The sequence below is a fragment of the Melanerpes formicivorus genome, unplaced genomic scaffold, assembly GCF_026170545.1.
Source record: "Melanerpes formicivorus ecotype bairdi unplaced genomic scaffold, bMelFor1.0.p_v2 SCAF_3, whole genome shotgun sequence".
Taxonomy (NCBI): domain Eukaryota; kingdom Metazoa; phylum Chordata; class Aves; order Piciformes; family Picidae; genus Melanerpes; species Melanerpes formicivorus.
This window is the reverse complement of record NW_027142355.1, coordinates 39421138-39442919: the sequence shown is the minus strand read 5'-3', so window position 1 is coordinate 39442919 and position 21782 is coordinate 39421138. Positions and strand designations below refer to the sequence as shown.

The following is a 21782-nucleotide window of genomic DNA, read 5'->3' as shown; positions in this document are numbered from 1 at the left end:
ATCATGCAGTCCGACCCCGCTGCCAGAGCAGGCTCACCTATACCAGACAACACAGGAATGCATCCAGGCAGGTCATGAGTATGTCCAGAGAGGGAGAGTCCACAACACCCCTAGGCAGCCTGTTCCAGTGTTCTGTCACCCTCAAAGTGAAAACATTTTCCCTCATGTTTCCATGGAACTTCCTATGCCTGAACTCCCACCCATTGCCCCTTGTCCTGTCATTGGGCATCACCGAGCAGAGCCTGGCTCCATCCTCTTGTCTTATAATAGAAGTTACTGTTTCCTGGGAATGACCTGTGTACCAGCTAGGCTCTCCATAGCCAAATGCTCTGCCTCATGGGAGGGTGGTTATGCTGAGAGTATTACTGCCACTTCTTTTCTTAGTATTTCCCCAAGAAAAAGCACTTCTGCAGTTCAAGGTTTCAGCTCTTAAATCCTGATATCTGATAGCTGTGCTTAGCATGCAGGGGTCTGTTAATCTAACACAGTATGTTTTTCTCAGAGAAAGTTCTTTCCCTCCCCCCCCCCCCCCCCCCAGCCTAACACCTGCTTTATTCTTGCAGAATTCCTAGCTTTCTGATAGTGGCTCTGAGAGTGATGCCACAAACTGAAATCACAAACAGGGGAATTAGTTTTCAGGAAAGGACTACATGGAGGGACAAGATAAATAATGTGAAAACAAAGCTCTTGTTTTCTTCCAGTGTTCTTTTGAGACTGGGCTAAAATGAGAAAAACGCGTGCGGGGTTGGGAAAACAAATACAAGCAACCTGATCTACTGCATAAGCAGAAGTCAAAATGAAAATGTTCAAGTATTTTAGAAAGCATCATGAGATCTTTAAAGGATTGAACCTGACCTCTCCATAACCTCCATGGGCTCAGAGACAAAAGGACGTGCCAAAAGGAAGCACATCTGAAAGCATTACAGCAGTGTGCTCTGGACAATGGAAATGCTGAGCACCGTGGTATTCAGGGTATCACAGTATCACAGTATAACTAAGGTTGGAAAGGACCTCGAGGATCATCGAGTCCAACCTATCAACACAGACCCCATGACTAGACCATGGCACCAAGTGCCACGTCCAATCTCCTCTTGAACGCCTCCAGGGACGGTGACTCCACCACCTCCCTGGGCAGCACATTCCAATGATGAACAACTCTCTCAGTGAAGAACTTTCTCTTCACCTTGAGTCTAAACCTCCCCTGGCGCAGCTTGAGACTGTGTCCCCTTGTTCTGGTGCTGGTTGCCTGGGAGAAGAGACCAACCCCCTCCCAGCTACAACCACCTTTCAGGTAGTTGTAGAGGGCAATGAGGTCTCCCCTGAGCCTTCTCTTCTCCAGGCTAAATAATCCCAGCTCCCTCAGCCTCTCCTCAGAGGGCTGTGCTCAAGGCCTCTCCCCAGTCTTGTTGTCCTTCTCTGGACACGTTCAAGTGTTTCGATGTCCTTCTTAAACTGAGGGGCCCAGAACTGGACACAGTACTCAAGGTGCAGCCTAACCAATGCAGAGTCCAGGGGTACAATGACTTCCCTGCTCCTGCTGGCCACACTATTCCTAATGCAGGCCAGGATGCCATTGGCCCTCTTGGCCACCTGGGCACACTGCTGGCTCATTTTCAGGCAGCTGTCAATCAGCACCCCCAGGTCCCTCTCTGTTTGGGAGCTCTCAGCCACTCTGACCCCAGCCTGTAGCTCTGCATGGGGTTGCCATAGCCAAAGTGCAGCACCCAGCACTTGGACTTGTTGAATACCATCCCATTGGACTCCACCCATCTGTCCAGTCTGTCGAGGTCCCTCTGCAGGGTATTTGCATGGAGATTCTATGGCACAGTGTATCAGTGTTGAGACAGACAACGTTCTTAAAAGTAATACCATTTTAAAAAATAAAACAATTACTTGGATACAGGTTCCAAGGCAGTACAGAGTGTGAGGGGAGTCTCAGTGTATGAATTAGAGTTGTGCATTTCAGACCTGAGTTTCACACCATTTTCCACCCCTTCCCACCTTTCCCATCTGAACTGAGAATTGTTAATTATGGGAAGATATTTATTGCAAAGACAGGAAGAGTGAATGAGCTAAGAATTAGATATAAATAATGACTCTTGTTTATTGTTTTAAAGAGAAGATTCTTGAGCTAGCTGATTTCTTAATTACTCTGGTGACGAAGAAATTCTTCATTGAGAGAGTGATTGCCCATTGGAATGGGCTGCCCGGGGAGGTGATGGAGTCGCCATCACTGGAGGTGTTTAGGAGGAGACTTGATGGGGTGCTTGGTTGCATGGTGTAGTTGATTAGGTGGTGGTGGATGATGGGTTGGATGGATGATCATGTAGGTCTCTTCCAACCTGGTCTATTCCATTCCATTCCATTCCATTCCATTCCATTCCATTCCATTCCATTCCATTCCATTCCATTCCATTCCATTCCATTCCATGCTGTTCACATTGCAGCTGACAGTCAATAGATGTGGAAGCAATTGTCAACAAGAAACAAATGCTAAACGAGTTAAGATCAGGATAACAATGCTTCTTTAAAGGATTGCTTAAATACAACTTTGCTTATGAAGGCAAGTAACCAAGGACATTCCGCTCATCTTTTTGCACTAAGCTGGCCTCACGTTTTCTCCCACAGTGTAAATTTTTATATGCACATAATTGGATTTGTACAATCATCCTAGGGGACAGATTTCTACATTACTGAATTAGACATGGAGATAGCTAATGGCTGGCACCAGTCCTTGCCAAGGTGGTTGGAAACATAAATGCTGAAAGCCACAGCATTGTTTTTGTTCTTCTTATTTTTTCCCCCAATCAAACTAAATTCATAAGCTAATGCAACCTACAAATCTTGTGTTTCCCCCCACCCCCCGAATTGTAAATGCAAGAAATTTAAAGAGAAGACCTGTTTTAATCTGTAAAACATTCTGCTGTCTGCCTCAACAAGGTGTTAAGCAGAAAATGCTAGTGAAAATATGCCTGAAACAGTTGTAGAAGTGCTTCGTACAGCCGTGTGCATTTGCATGCTCCTACTGACTTCTGCAGTTATTGTTCCTCCATGTCAGCGAGATTCATTACATGTAAATTGAAATTTCAGTATAAAAGGCCAGTTGGGGTTTTAGTTCTGCATTACTGGAGGATTTGTTGGTTCAACAATAATGTTTGTCAATTTTTCATATTTCTTCTACATTTTAATTATAACTCATCAAATCTTAACCGATTACTCCTGGGTTAGACTCAGAAGACTGCCACTGAAGGGTGTTTTAATTTAATGGAAGCTGCATAACATCTGTTTCTAATGTTTTAAAAGCCAATTTATATGGAAATTTGCTTTAGTGGGAAGTCAATGGATATGTAGTTTTCTAACACCTCTTGTAAGAATCCAAAACCTGAATTAAAGCAGCAGCAAAACAATGCCACTCTTTTGTTTTTTTTTGATTGCATTTTCACAGCCTTTCATTTTTGCCCTTTTCCTTCTGCTGAAATGAAGGTTTTATTTGTTTTTTACAGTCGGGCTATCAAGACAAACCAAGACCTCCTTCCCGAGACGCCGTGGACCCACATCTTCTACAATGACTTCTGGGGAACGCTGCTAACTCACAGTGGGAGCCACAAGTCCTACAGACCTCTCTGCACGCTCTCCTTTCGCATTAACCACGCTGTTGGAGGGATGGACCCGTGGGGCTACCACCTTGTAAACGTTCTGTTACATGCTGCAGTCACAGGCCTTTTCACAAACTTCTCCAGGATCCTCTTTGGGGATGGGTACTGGACCTTGATAGCAGGCCTGCTGTTTGCATCTCATCCCATCCACACAGAAGCCGTAGCGGGGATCGTGGGGAGGGCGGACATTGGAGCCTGCCTCTTCTTTCTGCTTTCCCTGATGTGTTATGTGAAGCACTGCTCTACCAGGGGTTCTTCACTGAGTACTTGGGGCTGGATCCTGGGAGCAGGGCTGTGTGCAGGGTGCAGCATGCTGTGGAAGGAGCAAGGAGTGACTGTTCTGGCCATTTCAGCAGTGTATGATATCTTTGTGTTTCATCGACTGAAAATGCCTCAGGTCATTCCTGCTTTGTACAAGGTGAGTCTTCTTTCCTTTAAGCTATTGGTAAGGCACCAATCACTGTTAAACAGGTGCTAAATGAGTTTTCAAGTACACAATAATTCTTCATAGTTTAGTCCCAGAAACAAGCACAGCTGTCTAATGCTGAAAGAACATTTAGAGCACTTCAGTATGTGGGTTTTCTTCTTGTACGTTTTGTTTAAACAATCCTTGCTATTACTTCACAATGGGGATGTTTTGTTGTTTTTTTTTCCCCAATTACTTTCCTTGCTTCCAGCAGTTCCCTCCTCATTCTGTTTACCATTGAGCACTGGATATCTGTCTGTCTTTTGTAAAGAATTCATTCATGCTCTTAGCCACTTGTGTCTTGCAAACTCAGCTTAGTTTGATGTGCAAATGCTGATATCATCTATAGGCTCCCTGAGGCAAAGGTAGTGTCTTGCTCTTTTGGTATAACAAAGGTGTGCAGAACCTGACTGTATGCCTTTGGCATGTACTTTTTTCTCTCCCTAGTCGGAGCTATAACTCATATGTATTATTTAGCCTTAGCACAAGAAATACTTCTCCTTTAAAAAACTTATAAAAAAAAAAAAGGCAAGAAAAAGAAAGAAACAAGTCCACCAAAACATCATCAGTAAATTTGCTGACAACACCAAGCTGGGGACAGGAGTTGATCTGCTGGAGAGTAGAGAGGCTCTTGCAGAGGAACCTCGACAGGCTGGACAGATGGGCAGAGTTCAAGGGCAGGAGACTGAACACATCCAAGTGCCAGGTTCTGCACATTGGCCACAGCAACCCCATGCAGTGCTACAGGCTGGGGTCAGAGTGGCTGGAGAGCAGCCAGGCAGAGAGGGACCTGGGTGTGCTGGTCGATGGTAGGATGAACATGAGCCTGCAGTGTGCCCAGGCAGCCAAGAGGGCCAATGGCATCCTGGCCTGCATCAGGAACAGTGTGGCCAGCAGGAGCAGAGAGGTCATTCTGCCCCTGTACACTGCACTGGTTAGGCCACACCTCGAGTCCTGTGTCCAGTTCTGGGCCCCTCAGTTTAGGAAGCAGGTTGAGTTGCTGGAGCGTATCCAGAGAAGGGCAACAAAGCTGGGGAGGGGCTTGGAATACAAGCCCTATTAGGAGAGACTGAGGGAGCTGGGGTTGCTTAGCCTGGAGAGGAGGAGTCTCAGAGGTGACCTTATTGCTCTCTACAACTACCTGAAGGGTGGTTGTAGACAGGCAGATCTTGGTCTCTTCTCCCAGGCTGGATGTTAGAAAGAAGTTCTATACAGAGAGAGTGATTGCCCATTGGAATGGGCTGCCCAGGGAGGTGGTGGAGTCGCCGTCATTGGAGGTGTTCAGGAGGAGACTTGCTGGGGTGCTTGGTGCCATGGGGTAGTTGTTTAGGTGGGTTGGATTGGTTGATGGGTTGGACACGATGATCTTGAATGTCTCTTTCAACCTGGTTTATTCTATTATTCTATTGTATTATTCTAAAACCCCCTAACTTCTGTCCCTCAAACCCACATATATTATAGTGGTACCCAGAAACCCCAGCTGAAATCAAGACTCGTTTACATTGGTTGCTGTGTGAATGACTAAGCTAAGTCTATGTCATTAAATTTTCAGTGAAATGGCTTTCTTTCAAAAAATACTGACTTGACAGTAGGAAAACATTTCGTAGGGATGTGTGTTGTAACATTTGTCAGTGAGACATAACTTAGAGAAAACCATAAAACGAAGCGCGGCTTTCAATCTAACTCAAAACAGTCTATGGCCGAGAAGGCCGATGGGATCCCGGGGTGCATTAAGAAGAATGTGTCCAGCAGATCGAGGGAAGTTCTCCTCTCCCTCTACTCTGCCCTAGTGAGGCCACACCTCAAATATTGTTTCCAGTTCTGGGTACCCCGGTTCAAGAGGGACAGGGATCTGCTGGAGAGAGTCCAACAGAAGGCTACAAGGATGATGAAGGGACTGGAGCACTGCCTTATGAGGAAAGGCTGAGAGACTTGGGGCTGTTTAGTTTGGAGAGGAGATGACTGAGAGGGAATCTAAGAAATGACTATAAATATCTGAGGGCTGAGTGTCAGGAAGGAAGGTACAGACTCTGCTCTCTTGTAGCCTGTGATAGGACAAGGGGCAATGGATGTAAACTACAGGACAGGAGGTTCCACCTCAACATGAGGAATAACTTCTTTACTGTAAGAGTGACAGAGCACTGGAACAGGCTCCCTAGAGAGGCTGTTGAGACTCCTTTGCTGGCAACTTTTCAGACCCATCTGGATGTGTTCCTGTGTGACCTGTACTAGATTCCATGGTCCTGCTCTGGAAGGGTTACAGAATTAGTGAGGTTGGAATAGACCTCTGAAATCATCAAGTCCAGCCTATGATCTAACACCACCACATCAGCTGAACCATGCCATCAAGTGCCACATCCAATCTTTTCTTAAAGGCCTCCAGTGATGGTGACTCCAGCACCTCCCTGGGCAGCCCATTTCAGAGCCTAATCAGCCTTTCTGTGAGGAAGTGCTTCCTAATTCCTTCCAGTATCTGAAGGGGGCCTAGAGGAAGGCTGGGGAGGGACTTCTCAGGATCTCAGGGAGTGATAGGACTAGGGGGAATGGAATGAAGCTGGAGGTGGGGAGGTTCAGACGGGATGTGAGGAGGAGGTTCTTCACCATGAGAGTGGTGAAGCCCTGGAATGGGTTGTCCAGGGAGGTGCTTGGGGTCCCATCCTTGGAGGTGTTTAAGCCCAGGCTGGATGAGGCTCTGGGCAGGCTGATCTAGTGTGGGGTGTCCCTGCCCATGGCAGGGGGGTTGGAACTAGATGATCCTTGTGGTGCCCTCCAACCCTGACTGATTCTATGATTCTATGATCATGCTCTTTTCTGAGAAAACTGAAAAAGAAGGAGTGATTTTCATTTTGTTTTTAACTCCTCTATATTGGAGCATTTAAGCTGCCTGTTGTCAGTAGCCAAGTACTGTATGTTACGTGCTACACTTAGCTCTGAGTGGAAGCAAGCAGTGCACTAATCCAGTTTGTGGGTTGCTTTTTTTAAGTGCATCTGTAAAAGCAAGCTTTAGTCTGAAAATTATAGGATGAGATTTTGTAAAGTGCTTCAGGGAGTTTGGTTCATAACTCTGTAGCCTACGCTCTAGAATTAAGCAGTAATAGAAACATGCTTATGGCACGCAGAGAATTCTGAACATCTTTTGCATGACCAAACTATATCAGTGTTCCTCACAGCCTCTTCTCATTGCAGCCTGCACTAACCGAGATAGTCAGGAAGTTTTTTTCTAGTGCAGAACACTTATGGTTCAAAATCCAAACCTTTGTAGATGTTTCTGATCAACTTTTCATGGGGAGAAGCTTTTTCTTTTTGCCCCTTTTACACTTCAGGGCCATGATCCAGAAGAGATCTAAGTAATGTAGGTGAAATGCAAGCTTCCACATACTAACTCTCTGAAAACAAAGCCTTTCCTGCTAGTTGGGGAGCTCTACATCTTGGACACCTAGCTTGTGCAAGTGTTTCTAGCCAGCATCAGACTTGTCTTGGACAGCAAACTAGTGTCAGTGCCTTTCCCCCCCCAGCTGTAACAATAGAAATAATAAGTCTTTGCTTTGTAGACAAACCTCTATGGAGATTGGATTTTAGCTGGAGAGAATTTTATGGGAAGAGACTATGGTGAACAAAATCAGGAATATTTTAGCTTAATCTGCCAGAAATACATTTCAGCACTCACTAAATTACCAGGCTACCTTTTCTTGTATATCTGTTTAGGATGAGTGCTGTTGACCAAGTTTTACCTGAAGACTGAGCAAGTCTTTGTTCATTCATTTACAGCGATGAGGAGCTCAGTTAGGAGCTTCAGTTATGAAATATCTTCAGCAAGGCTCTTTTTTTGCTAATATTTGACAAACAGCACTCACAAATTACATACATTTTCATAAGAACTTACATCTTGCAGGGCTTGGGATGCCAAGAATGTCTTCATTGACCTAGCCTCTTAGGAGAAGTGTTTCTTTTGAAGTGCTTGTCTGTGTAGTCTTTTGTGCTCCTGACTTTGCATGGCCTCTACCTTTAGCATCACAGTTTCCTGTTCCCAGGCACTCCATGGGAAATAAAGGAATTAAACAGAAGCCTTTTGTAAGGATAATCACTGTATATTCAAAAGAAATGCATAAAGACAGGTGTATGAAATTGGAACAAAGGTAGCACTTCAAAAGGAAATTGGAGGAAATGCCTCAGCCTTCTGGAGAGCTTCACATTGTGCGATAAAATCATTCCAGGGCAATAAAAACACTGCAAATTATCTAAACAAAGGTACTGAAAATAATTATCCTCCTGCATTGCCTTCTTTTCAGTCAGTATTTTCTGGAGAACTTTTTTTCCTTTGTTTGTATTTCCCTTGGTCTTTGTGTTTTGCTCCTCTTCAGAAAATACTGGTTAGAGAACATGCAGGTTGGTGAGACTCCCTCTGGCCTGCTCCATCTGAAGACTGGAAATTGTTTTCAAAGGATGCTGGTTAGTTGATAAGAGTGGTTTGGGTGGAGCAAGTGCGCGTGGCCTTGGGAAATCTGGGGTTTGGTTGCAGAGTATCTGACCAATATTTGGTAAGTCCTGACCATCCTAACAGGTTGGATACAGGTTGGATACTGTTCTATTGAATAGAATAGAATAGAATAGAATAGAATAGAATAGAATAGAATAGAATAGAATAGAATATACCAGACCAGGTTGGAAGAGACCTTCAAGATCATCACGTCCAGCCCATCAACCAATGCAACCCACCTAAACAACTAACCCATGGCACCAAGCACCCCATCAAGTCTCCTCCTGAACACCTCCAATGACGGTGACTCCACCACCTCCTTGGGCAGCCCATTCCAATGGGCAATCACTCTCTCTGTATAGAACTTCTTCCTAACATCCACCCTGAACTTCCCCTGGCGCAGCCTGAGACTGTGAATGAAATTACTTTTTAGGTTTGGTTTCAAATAATTTCAAGATTATTTCATTGTAGGGTTGACATTTTAAAGTGATCATTTGAGTCTTCTGAAATAATTAGTAAAAGAGAGCCAAGTTTCCTTACTAAATGCTTTGGTTTTACTTTAATTCTATGTGTTTATATATACAATGGGGTTGGTTTTTTTTGTTTGGTTTTGGTTTACTTTTTGGTTTTGGTTTACTTTTTGGTTTGGATTTTTCTTGTTCTATATTTAAAATAGTCGAAGCCCTGAAGTGTGTGGCTGACAGATTAATTTTTGCCCGATGCAGGATTAAAGCACTTGCATGAAAATGAAGAAATCTTTCAGCTCTGTATCTCTTTGGGATCATTTGACTGTTGCCTTTTTCTTGCTGCTACTTTGGCCTTAAACGTGTCCCCAGTGAGAACTGTCAAATTCTTTCCTCCCAGAGCAAACTAAAATCTCCTTAAGCAAACAAAATCAACCTTTTTTTGATTAAGGGGCTTATTTCTTTAATATTTTTTCCTAGACTTTTGCTTACATGAAGAGACATTCCTGCATTGCAAATTCCATGAGACCAACCTGTGACAGATGAGTCATCCTGTATTAGCCAACCAGCTCAGGCATCCAAAAAACACGAGTGAGGTTTAAAGAGAAAGAAAAAAACTGCCCACCAAACAAACCCCCATTCTGGTCAGAGGATTCTTTATTGGAATGTCTAGGCAAATAGAATCAAATTGGTGTCCATCTCCCTGTTCTAGAATTTGTGCTTGGTGTTTTCCCTGAACACATACTGGGGGTGGGCAACTGCAGGGAAAAGGGGGGAAGAAGACATCAAAAAGGGCAGTCTAGGAAAAAGTTACGGTCTTTTGTAGTGCATTGAAGGGGAAATGTGTAGAGTGCAGCCAAGGAAGAAAGGAGAATAATTTTAAGAGGTTGTTAGCAAAAATCTGTACTAAATAAGTAAGCAGTAATGATATGAAATGGAATGGTAGAAAGAAGCTACCCATTTCAATCTACCTAACCTTAAGCTAAACTTTGTCTAGCTGAGCTGACACAATTGTTTCCCAGGCTGTGCACCAAACTGGAACCAAGAGAAATGCAGGTGAAAAATAACCCTTAAGCTTCCTCCTAGCCCTGCAGATATCCCAGATACATCTTCTATCAGTTCAGTTGTATCCAGTCCTCATCATTTGTCTTACAAACAGCTGTACTGGTGAATACTGAGAGGATACCTCACACTAGATTATCCCTTTGCAAAAAGGGATGAAGCACATAGCACTTCTGACCCACTCCTGCAGGAGGGAAGTAATAAAGCCCAGCACATTCTGCCTCCTCCTCTCATATCAGTGCAGCAAGAAGGGAAGAAGTTCTACACAGAGAGAGAGATTGCCCATTGGAATGGGCTGCCTGGAGAGGTGGTGGAGTCACCATCACTGGAGGTGTTCAGGAGGAGACTTGATGGGGTGCTTGGTGCCATGGGTTAGCTGTTTAGGTGGGTTGGATTGGTCGATGGGTTGGACATGATGATCTTGAAGGTCTCTTCCAACCTGGTTTATTCTATGTAATTCTATGTAATTCTGATTCTATGAAAGCTGAGGTTAGGGACAAAGACAAGGAGCAGGGAGCAAGCATTTGGAGGGCATGGGTGATTAAGGACATGGGCTAGTTTGTTGCCAGACTGTAGATTTCAGCTTCTATAAGGTGTTTTTGGAATATTCCACAGGGGAACCCAACAGGATTAGTTATGTTTAAAGAACAGTAAAATCACTGACCATCTTCAGGATGGACAGTGAAAGCTGAGGTGCTAAAAGCAGCTTCAAAAATGCTTGGGGTGATAAGCCTGATGTTTTTTCCCCATTTTATTCTTATCTTGGGATTGTGTGTCCAAAAAATATGAAATAGTGGCTACTACACAAGAGCAGTAGCTGTTTACTGAGCTTGCATCTATTATCATGAGAGTCCTGATCTGTCATATCAAGTCCGTGACAGCATCCCTGTGCGATTTGAGTAGACGGCCAGGGCTTCTGAACAAGGCAGCTGCAGAGCAGGACCACAAGCAGAGCAGATGACTGTTACCCCTTATTTAGAAGCTATCTTAATACACTTTAAACATGTATATTGAAGCTACTTACTGAACTATCAAGTTTTTCTCTGTCATCTGCATGTTGGTTATTCACTAGAACTTGGCTGCTGATTTTTTCCCTTGTGCCAAGCCTTGTGTTCTCGTCTGCCTGCGATGCTCTCGCTCTGGCTGGCAAAGCTGTTGGTCTGGACCCCATTTCATTTGGTTAGCTCTGTTTTATTCTGTCTGACTGGCTGACAAGAACGTATTTGCTGCCTTTAAGTCAGCAGATTTTGAGGCTAGTGTGTTTATTGAGGTCATAAATGAGTTGTCTGAAGTGAGAACAATTAGGGGGGAAAAAAAAAGTAAAATGATGTTCTACTGGGACAAAGTGTTCCTTGTGGAAGAAAATTAGAGTTTTCTTTGATTTCCCCCCCCACCCTCCTCCCCCAGCATTTTAGACCTTGAGTCATTTTCCAGTGTAAATTGTGTTGTGGGTATTCAGATTGATTGAGTTGTTATGTACGATAGGCACCAGATGATTGCACCGCTCAGCAGCTAATCTTGCTCAAGTCAAACCACCAGATTTGTAGGGGTGGGAGAGGGGAACCTAAATGCAGGAGAGAGCTGTGAGCAAGCATGTAATTATAGAAAATATGCAAATTCAGATGCCTAATTCCTTTGTGCTCGGAGAAATAGAACCACCATTGAGAAGAGAACCATTAATCAATTCTTGCAGTCCAATTAATACAATTAATAGCACAAAGCTAATAGAAACTTAGCCCTTTCTCTTTTTTTCTTGTAGTGGAAATGGAGCTGGACAATATCAGCAGCTAAAAACGATGGAGGCAATGACTTTAAAGCTCATTTTTGATATCACAGTGATTATAAAATATTTATTGCTCTGATTTTTTTTAGTATCTTTTCTTTGTTTTTGGTAATGCAGAGAAACTGCCTTGCAGGAACAGCTAAACCAGATGTATGTTTTACTAATGTTTCACTGCTATGGCACAGCAACGTTCTACCAGATCAACATATTGTTAGTACAGAGGGTTTGTTATACTAAGTAAGGAAACCTCTCTTTTCCCATCACTTATTTGATTAAAGTCTCCCTCTGGGAGGTCTGTCTAACATGTGGAATTAGTTATTGGTATCTGTAGCTTAACATGAGCCACAAATTGGATTGCAGGATGCATTATCTAACTTTCTGTGCTATTATAACAGTATTGGTTTTGTGAAAAGCAGTTTTATTGGAGGCCTATATTTTATTTAAGGTGATGGTGCAAACCTGGGGCCTCCATGGATGGAGAGGGTCAACCACCAAACCCAAGTTTTATAAAACACTGCTTTCTTTTATGGCCTTAGTTGTGGGATGATTGTATGATTCCTACTCAAAACAGGACCTGCTGGGTATTAGGTAAAGCTACTGATTTCTTGAGAACACTCTAAGCTTGAAGTAAGCCACTTTCTGCATTTCCTGCCCCCCCCCCCCCCCCCCCCCCCCCCCCCTTCTCTTTGAAGTTGCTACTTTTAGAACTATCATGATTTGGAAAGCAATTTCAAAATGAAAGGCTGCACTTGGTTTAGATTTGCAGCTTTATTCTTCTCTTCTGAGGAGCTCTAAAGCCTCAGTGATGTAGTTGTCAGTCTTGCTGGGAAAACCTCTTCTCCATCTACAAGTCATACAATTTTGCAGCAGTGTTTTATCACTGTTCCAAATGTAACTGGGATGGTTTATTGTCTACTATCTAAGGAATTTTATTAGGCTTGAACTTACCCACAAGCCTGGATATTTTGTCAGATTTTATCACCATTGCTGTTGTTATCACTATTACTACTGCTATTACTATTACTTTGTAAGTTATTTTTCTCAAACACTTGCATGGGTATGGCCAAGCCTTAGCCTTGTGCCTTTGAAATGCAGTGTTCAGATGGTTAGGGCAGCAGCTGTTGCCTGGCAGGAGAGGCTTCATGCTTGCAGTCGGATATTTAGTAAGTATACTTTTCCTTGAGACTGCTTTTGGCCCAGTTAAAAATAATAAATAACTTGCAGCTTCAAAACATGATGACCTGACCTCTTGCAGGTTCATTTTCTCTAACAAGAGCTGCATATTCAAGTGCACTAAGCTGTTAAATGTGGCATTTGTGTGCTGAGTAACCTATTGCATTTCAAGAGCTGCGGAAAAGATTGGGAGCTCCATTGCCAGCTGGGGCCCACTTTGTTCCCTAGCTGTGATCTCTCATTCTGCGGTGGTCAGCTGGGGGTTAATTTGTCTGTCAGCTTGAAGCCTGTACCGAGCTGTGGAAATGCTGAGACTAATGTGCCTGCACATACATCTCTCATATTTGTGGATGAACCAGCCTGGTGCTCTTCGCTTCACTCTGCTGGATGGCAGCAGCATGAGGCCGGTACGGTCTTGACCATCTCTCCCCCTTCTCACAGCAGATATTTCCTAGACAAAAGAAGCTTTTTGCAATGTGCTTCTTTCTTGGTGATTTCAAGTAGCTAATAGTAGTGTTTCCTGTAGTTCCCACAGCTCCTTGCTGCTTTTCCTTTTGATCCTGAGACACGAAAAGCAAGATTGGCCTCCTCTATCTATTTTCTCAGAGATACTGATCTCCTGCAGGTCCCTGTGATGTTAGTGGAGTGGTACTGAATTGGACATCAATATGTTAAAAATAGCTGTTGGTTCATGAACATGTTTTAGTGGGATGAATTAAACCACTGAAAGAGATCCCATATGAGAGAAATGCAGCATAAATGCAGCATCCTAAGACAAATTTATCAAATGTTGTATTTTTTTTAAGCTGTGTTACTGTGGTCCCTGGCTTAAAATGGATTGGTTTTTAATATTAAATCTGTAATGTCTTTATTGGAATTGCTACTAAAAGTCTGCATTACTTTTGTCTGCCCACTTGAACAGTGCCATATCCAGCTGGCCACCAGTCACTAGTGGTGTCCCCCATCCTCTTGAATATCTTCATTGATGATGTGGATGAAGGGATTGAGTCAGTCATCAGCAAATTTGCAGATGACACCAAGTTGGGGGCAGATATTGATCTGTTAGAGGGCAGAAGGGCTCTGCAGAGGCACCTCGACCGACTGGACAGATGGGCGGAATCCAACAGGATGACATTTAACAATTCTAAGTGCCGGGTGCTACACTTTGGCCACAACAATCCCATGCAGAGCTACAGGCTGGGGTTGGAGTGACTGGAGAGCTGCCAAACAGAGAGAGACCTGGGGGTACTGATTGACAGCCAGCTGAACATGAGCCAGCAGTGTGCCCAGGTGGCCAGGAAGGCAAATGGCATCCTGGCCTGCATCAAGAATAGTGTGGCCAGCAGGAGCAGGGAAGTCATTGTGTCCCTGTACTCTGCACTGGTTAGGTCACACCTTGAATACTGTGTCCAGTTCTGGGCCCCTCAGTTTAGGAAGGACATTGAAACACTTGAACGTGTCCAGAGAAGGGCACGTTCTGGGGAGAGGCCTGGAACACAAGCCCTATGAGGAGAGGCTGAGGGAGCTGGGATTGTTTAGCCTGGAGAAGAGGAGGCTCAGGGGAGACCTTATTGCTCTCTACAACTATCTGAAAGGGTGGTTGTGGCCAGGACGGGGTTGGTCTCTTCTCCCAGGCAACCAGCACCAGAACAAGGGGACACAGTCTCAAGCTGTGCCAGGGGAAGTTTAAACTCGAGGTGAGGAGAAAGTTCTTCACCGAGAGAGTCATTTGTCATTGGAATGTGCTGCCCAGGGAGGTGGTGGAGTCACCATCCCTGGAGCTGTTCAAGAGGAGATTGGACGTGGCACTTGGTGCCATGGTCTAACCATGAGGCCTGTGGTGACAGGTTGGACTTGATGATCTTTGAGATCTCTTCCAACCTTAGTGATACTGTGTGAATTCTACAATAAGATTTTGCAGACTATGTTTGATTGTGCTTCTGTGGAAAGGTGGAAAAGGCAAAGGTTTCTTTAATACATGAGCAAGTAAATTAAAGAAGAAGAGACACCTCTTCATATTGACAGAGATTGTGAAGACATGAAAAAACTTCAGTTTAACAGAGAGGCTGGTTTGCTACAGAAAGGTCGTCACAGTCTTCAGTCTTGCATAAGATTTATGCTGCATGATAGCGTGCAAAGGACTCTCTGGTTTTCTATTCTTCCTCCTGGCTTAAAAGGGACCTCTTTGGAGGCACAGGGTGAAAAATCTTCCAGGGACTTTGCACAGTTGTTTTCAGCATGCACTTTTCACCCTGAAGTTGCATGCCAGTTGCTTCCATCGAGAAGAGTGTGGGTTTTTCATGGTGGTGTTTCATTGCAGGGCATTGGGGGACTTGCTGCTCACCACTTTACAAAACATGTGCAAACAATAGCAGTCTGACAGTGCTGCTCCCCTAGCTTGTAATGTCTCCAAAATATTTAATGAATCAAGTGAAAGCATCAAGCTGACCACCGTGTGTACCAAGTGTATTTCAGCACATAAGGAATATTTGCAGGTCTTGATGTCTCTTAGTTTTGGTGATTACTTTAGCTCCCTTATTGAAGCAGCTTTGTAAAGCTGTTTTCCTAACACCTGACAATTTTCCTGTGTAAGGTAGCAGTGTCGAAGAACAGTTAAATTTCATGGGTTGTTTTTCTTTGTAAGGATGGTAAACATATTTGAAAATATATTGAATAGAATAGAATAGAATAGAATAGACCAGGTTGGAAAAGATCTTTTGAGCACAAGCCCTATGAGGAGAGGCTGAGGGAGCTGGGGTTGTTTAGCTTGGAGAAGAGGAGGCTCAGGGGAGACCTCATTGCTGTCTACAATTAACTGAAGGGAGGTTGTAGCCAGGTGGGGGGTTGGTCTCTTCTTCCAGGCAACCAGCACTAGAACAAGAGGACACGGTCTCAAGCTGTGCCAGGGGAGGTTTAGGCTGGATGTTAGGAAGAAGTTCTTCATAGAAAGAGTGATTGGCCATTGGAATGTGCTGCCCAGGGAGGAGGTGGAGTTACCATCACTGGAGGTGTTTAGGAAGAGACTGGATGGGGTGCTTGCTGCCATGGTTTAGTTGGTTAGATGGTGTTGGGTAATAGTTGGACTCGATGATCTTGAAGGTATTTTCCAACCTGGTCTGGTCTGGTCTATTCTATTATTCTATTCTATTCTATTCTATTCTATCATCAAACTAGTTGATTTGTGGTCCGTTCAAAAGTCCAACCTATCCCCCAACACCATATAATTAACTAAACCATGGCATTAACTGCCTCATCCAGTCTCCTCTTAAACACTTCCAGTGATGGTGACTCCACCACCTCCCTGGGCAGCCCATTCCAATAGCCTGTCACTCTTCCTGTGAAGAACTTGTTCCTAACATCCAGCCTAAACCTCCCCTGGCACAGCTAGAGACTCTGTCCTCTTGTTCTGATGCTGGTTGTCTGGGAGAAGTATATTAAGTATTTTACGCAGAGATGAGGGAACCTGGGGACCTGTGAACTTTGAGGGATAAGAAATATATGCAGCTGTGGCTCATCTTCTATTTTCCATTTCCATTCATGAGCTGGAAAGCCATGTCCCTTTCCCCTCCAGCTCTGCTTCTCCCATGAGTCAGTTGTCTGGGTGCTGGCCACAAAATGGGAAAAACAATGTGCAGTGATAAAGCTAAATGGTATCTCGATGAGATAAATAAGACCTGGTGTAATCCCTTCTGTGTAGATTTGTGTCAGGGGTTATGCCTTTCTCCTTAAACCCATTTTGGTGTCTTGGCTAAAATGCATTCATTAATGATCATATTCATCAAGTTTGCATCCCTTGTGTTTGTTAAATGCCTCACAGAAAGTTTACACCTGCACCTTGCATGCAAATGTTTAATCATGAGTCTTTTGCACTAGCCTCCTAATGTCATGTTTGGGTACCTAAATGTCCTGATTTGATGAAGTACTGAATTGCTTGTAGCTCCTTGTGGACTGCACTGAATGAATCCATTGCACTTCCTTGATCACAGCTAAATAGCAAGCTAGACTGTCTGCTCCCAGCAGTCAGGGCATGTATTAATAGATGTCAGAAAGAAAAACCTATATGTCCCCAACCAGAGTCAAATAGATTAGAGAGCAGGTGCAGCTTCTTGATACTGACTCCCAGCACTTCCAGGAAAGATAACACCGCTGAGATTTTTTGAGCATCTTAGTTGTGCTCACCTAAGTTTCAGAACTGTACTGCTTGGAAAGCCTTAATCTGTTCAATAAATTCTCTTCTCAAAGATGATTGTCTTCCTAGACTCCTAGATAAGAGAGCATCATTCCTGGTACATGAGCACAAGCTCTGATTTCCAGACCTAGGAGACATGTTTTGAAGGAGAAGGAACATACGCAAACCATGAGATACGATGAAGAGTTTTCTCTTTATACTAGGTTTTAATGGTTGCATGCACACTTTTTTTTCCCCCAAGTTGTGTGATTCTAAACATTAGCCTATATAGAATCATAGAATCCTCATAGAATCATGGAATTGTCAGGGTTCGAAGGGACCTCAAGGATCATCCAGTTCCAACCCCCCCTGCCACGGGCAGGGGCACTTCATACTAGATCAGGTTGCTGAGAGCCACGTCCAACTTGGCCTTAAAAACCTCCAGGGATGAGGCTTCTACCACCTCCCTGGTCAGTTTGTTCCAGTGTCTCACCACCCTCATGGTGAAGAACTTCTTCCTAACATCCAGTCTGGACCTACCCACTTCCAGTTTCGCTCCATTCCCCTTAGTCCTATCATTACCTGACATCCTAAAAAGTCCCTCACCAGCTTTCCTGTAAGCCCTCTTAAGATACTTCAAGACCACAGTAGGGCCTCCTCAGAGCCTTCTCTTCTCCCAACTCAATAGCCACAACTCTCTCAGTCTGTCTCCATAGGAGAGTTGCTCCAGCCCTCTGATCATCTTCATGGCCCTTCTCCAGACACATTCCACCATGCCAATATCTTTCCTGTAAAAGGGGCTCCAGAACTGGACTCAGTGTTCCAGGTGGGTTTTCACCCACCTGGAGTAGAGGGGGCGAATCACCTCGTTCAACCTGCTGGCCACACTTCTCCTGATGATGCAGCCCAGGGTACATTTGGCTTTCTGGGCTAGAAGTGCACACTGGTGGCTCATGCTGCGCTTCTCATCCACCAATACCCCTAAGTCCTTGTCTTCAGGGCTTCCCTCAAGCCAGTCACTGCCCAGCCTGTATTGGTGCCTGGAATTGCCCTGACCCAGATGCAATGGGAAGGTTATGAGTTCAAGCCTACAGTGGACAGTAGTGTCCTCCCTACTCTAGTCATGAGGTCTGTGGTAACAGGTTGGACTCAATGATCTTTGAGGTCTCTTCCAACCTTAGTGATACTGAATACTGAATACAGGAGCCTGCCCTTGGTCTTATTGAACTTCATGAGCTTGGCTTGGGCCCACCAGCTGCAATGTAGATTAGGTATGGGTAGGGAAGGAACCCAGGCTTGCAGTCCTATAGCTGACTTTATGGGTCAGTTGTTAAGAGGTAAATTTCTAGCCTCACTAATTTGAATGCCTCTTAGAAAAGAGCAGAATCCCCTGATGCTGTGGACAATCTACACAGGGAGGAGAGGGAGAACAAAATAGTTTTTAAGTTTCTAGGAAACCAATTGAAAATACAAGTGAGGAACTTCTGTTAAACTTGTCCAGAAGCCTTTGGAGGAAGGGAGTGAGAATTTGTGTACCTGGTGCTTAAATGCCAAGTAGAGCACATGTACTGTTTTATGATCAGAGCGGTAAGACTTTAACACATACACAGATGACTTCTAAGGCTTTTCATTTGGTTGGGTTGTGCAAAAGTCAGAGCTTCTGTAATATTTAATCACCAAAACCTTGTTTTTCTCCTTGACAATAAAAATCTGGAAATAAATTCCCATAGCAACGAAATCTTTAAAGTGAGTGTAGGAGCATACTGAGTTAATAAAGGCAATGAGGGAGCAGAGGAAAAGAGAGAGTAGAATTGTATCGAGTCTCCATAAATCCTTTCTCTCACAGAAAACAGGACTTTGGGGGTTATGGATACATTTTTCACATGTTTTATTCTGTATGTTTTAAAATCATCCTCAGCAACTTGTACTGCTGTAGAGAACAATGAAGGGTGCATCAACAGGAGTGTTACTTTAGAAGGGATGGTGAGATTACAGGTTATCTTCAAAACATGTTTATGGTAGTCCTATCTATTACTTGGAGACTTTTCTGTCATAGTATCATCACAGTATCAGTCAGGGTTGGAAGGGACCACAAGGATCATCTAGTTCCAACCCCCCTGCCATGGGCAGGGACACCCCACACTAGATCAGGCTGGACAGAGCCTCATCCAGCCTGCTCTTAAACACCTCCAGGGATGGGGCCTCAACCACCCCCCTGGACAACCCATTCCAGTGCTTCACCACCCTCATGGTGAAGAACCTCCTCCTCACATCCAGCCTGAATCTCCCCACCTCCAGCTTCATTCCCTTCCCCCTAGTCCTATCAGTACCTGAGATCCTAAGTCCCTCCCCAGCCTTCCTGTAGGCCCCCTTCAAATACTGGAAGGCCACAATGAGGTCACCTCGGAGCCTTCTCTTCTGCAGACTGAACAGCCCCAACTCCTTCAGTCTGTCCTCATAGGAGAGGTGCTCCAGCCCTCTGCTCATCCTCCTGGCCCTTCTCTGGACACCATCCAGCACCTCCATATCCCTCTTCTCCTCCTCAAAAAGACATTATTAGAAGTGGCAAAACATCACAGAATGTCTCTGAGGAGTATTAAAATAGAAGCAATGTAATTTCTTTTTTTAACTTTATTTCTTGTTTCTTTGTACTACTTTATGATTTTTGGCTCCTTGCAATTTGAAATCTGTGGAAAATCAGCATTAGAAATTTTGTAGTGTGCTTTTCCTTTATTTTTTTCCACTTTCTTTTATTTTTGTTTATTTAAACTATTATGTCTTTACCTTTTCTGATCTGAGCTATTGACTAAGAGTTTGCCCTTTTGTGGGTAATTCTGGTTGAAAGTAAGGATTGCAAAACACCTGGTTCCAAAATTATGCTTTCTTGCTTATCTACAAAAAAACCCCCAACAAACCAAGTTCTTTCTAATTGTAAGGCTCTGAGCAGTCTGATCTAGTGAAGGATGTCCCTACACACTGCAGGGGGGGTTGGACTAGCTGTCCTTTAGAGGTCTTTTCTAACCCAAACCATTCTATGGTTGATCTCATGAATTGTGCTTTGGTTGCTATTTGACCATGGTGTCTTGGTGTGTAGGCCACAAATGTGTGAGCCTGAAGGGGGAGTATCTAGAGATGCTTCCCCCAAAATGAGATGCTGGTTAAACAAGATATAAATTGTGAAAGCATTGGTAAAAAGACCTTGTTTTATGACAAGATAATGCACGGTGTTTGGAGTCCTTCTGAAACAAAGTTCTCTTAATGCTTTATGAGTTATTGGGAAACAGCAGAAAAGGGAAATGTGACTGTGTTTTGGGTAGCTTTTCTCTATCATGCAGAGAGAAAATCTTTCATTAGTTGGAAACTTGTGCTTTTTGGATGGTAAAAAAAAACCCAAAACCACAATGGTGGTGGGTCATGCAGGTAAATAAATCCTGAGTGTTACCTACAGCTACTTCAGGCAGGAAATGTAAATGCAGCGATGGCTGCCACTGAAGTCTGCTTATTCAATTTCCACATGCAGTTGGGGAGCCTACTGGACACTAAGGATTTGCCATCTGCAGTTAACAGCAGCAATGGACTTTGAAAAACTGCTGTTCTACTAGAAGATTTCCCTGATATCCAAGTATGGGATTATTGTCTCTCTGCCTTAGTCTGGGAGTTTAGATTTGTTTGTGAAAGTTTATCCCCATCCCTAAACAGCTATGATATTTTGGTGTTTTTTTCAAACCATGCCCAAAACTATTTGTATGAAGATCACATTGAAATGCTTGATGCAAAGTCAAAATTCCTACTACTGAATCACAGTTAAGCTGCTTTAGCCTGCCTGTCAGGGACAGATTTGATATGTTGCAGATTGTCATGGGGCTGCTTAAAGATGAGAGGAAGTTGTGGGTAAGTGATGGAAATACCAGAATCACAGAACATGATTTTGTGCCCAAGTAGCATTTTCTCATGAAGTTAAGAAACATTCTTAATAACAAGCAACCTTACTTTCATAAAAGGAAAATAAAAGAGTGTGTGGACAGATAAGTTCTTCACCAGAAGCCCAAAGGCAATGAAAGCCATAATGATTTAATGGTTGGGGAAAAAAAAGAGTGAAATGAGAGAGGCATAGCAGCAGAGAAAGGGAGGAATTTCATTAGAGATAATGAGGAGGGCATGAAAGAAACAAAGCCAAATGAAAAAATCCCACCCAAAAGCAGGATGCAGACAGTCAGTAAAATAACTTTCTAAGACCAACAACCCAATTTGATCATCTAGGCAAAAAGAACCTGCATTAATTTAATTTGTTGAAAAAGATGGTAAAATAAAACAAAGTGAGGAAGGGAATGGAATCTAATAAGAAAAACGTGAATTTGTAAGGCCATTGAATCTTGAGTTCAGAGTTTAAATTGCATCTCAGGCTTTAATGTTTTCACTTTCCACTCAGTAGAAGTCATAGTATCCAAAAAAGAACCTGTGTGTATTTATATGATGAATGTAAATGAATGCATATTCATTTAGTAGCCAGATCATACACTATGAAGCCTAGAA

The 21782-nt window shown here is 43.7% G+C and overlaps 1 protein-coding gene across 1 annotated transcript in view; it reads left to right on the top strand.

The window, feature by feature from the left end:
• TMTC2 (transmembrane O-mannosyltransferase targeting cadherins 2) overlaps window positions 1-21782 on the top strand; it is a 340813-nt gene that overhangs the window by 140818 nt on the left and 178213 nt on the right. Inside the window, exon 2 of the mRNA XM_068170528.1 lies at window positions 3504-4074. Coding sequence (XP_068026629.1) covers window positions 3504-4074 — 571 coding nt within the window. The remainder of the gene's footprint in view (window positions 1-3503; window positions 4075-21782) is intronic.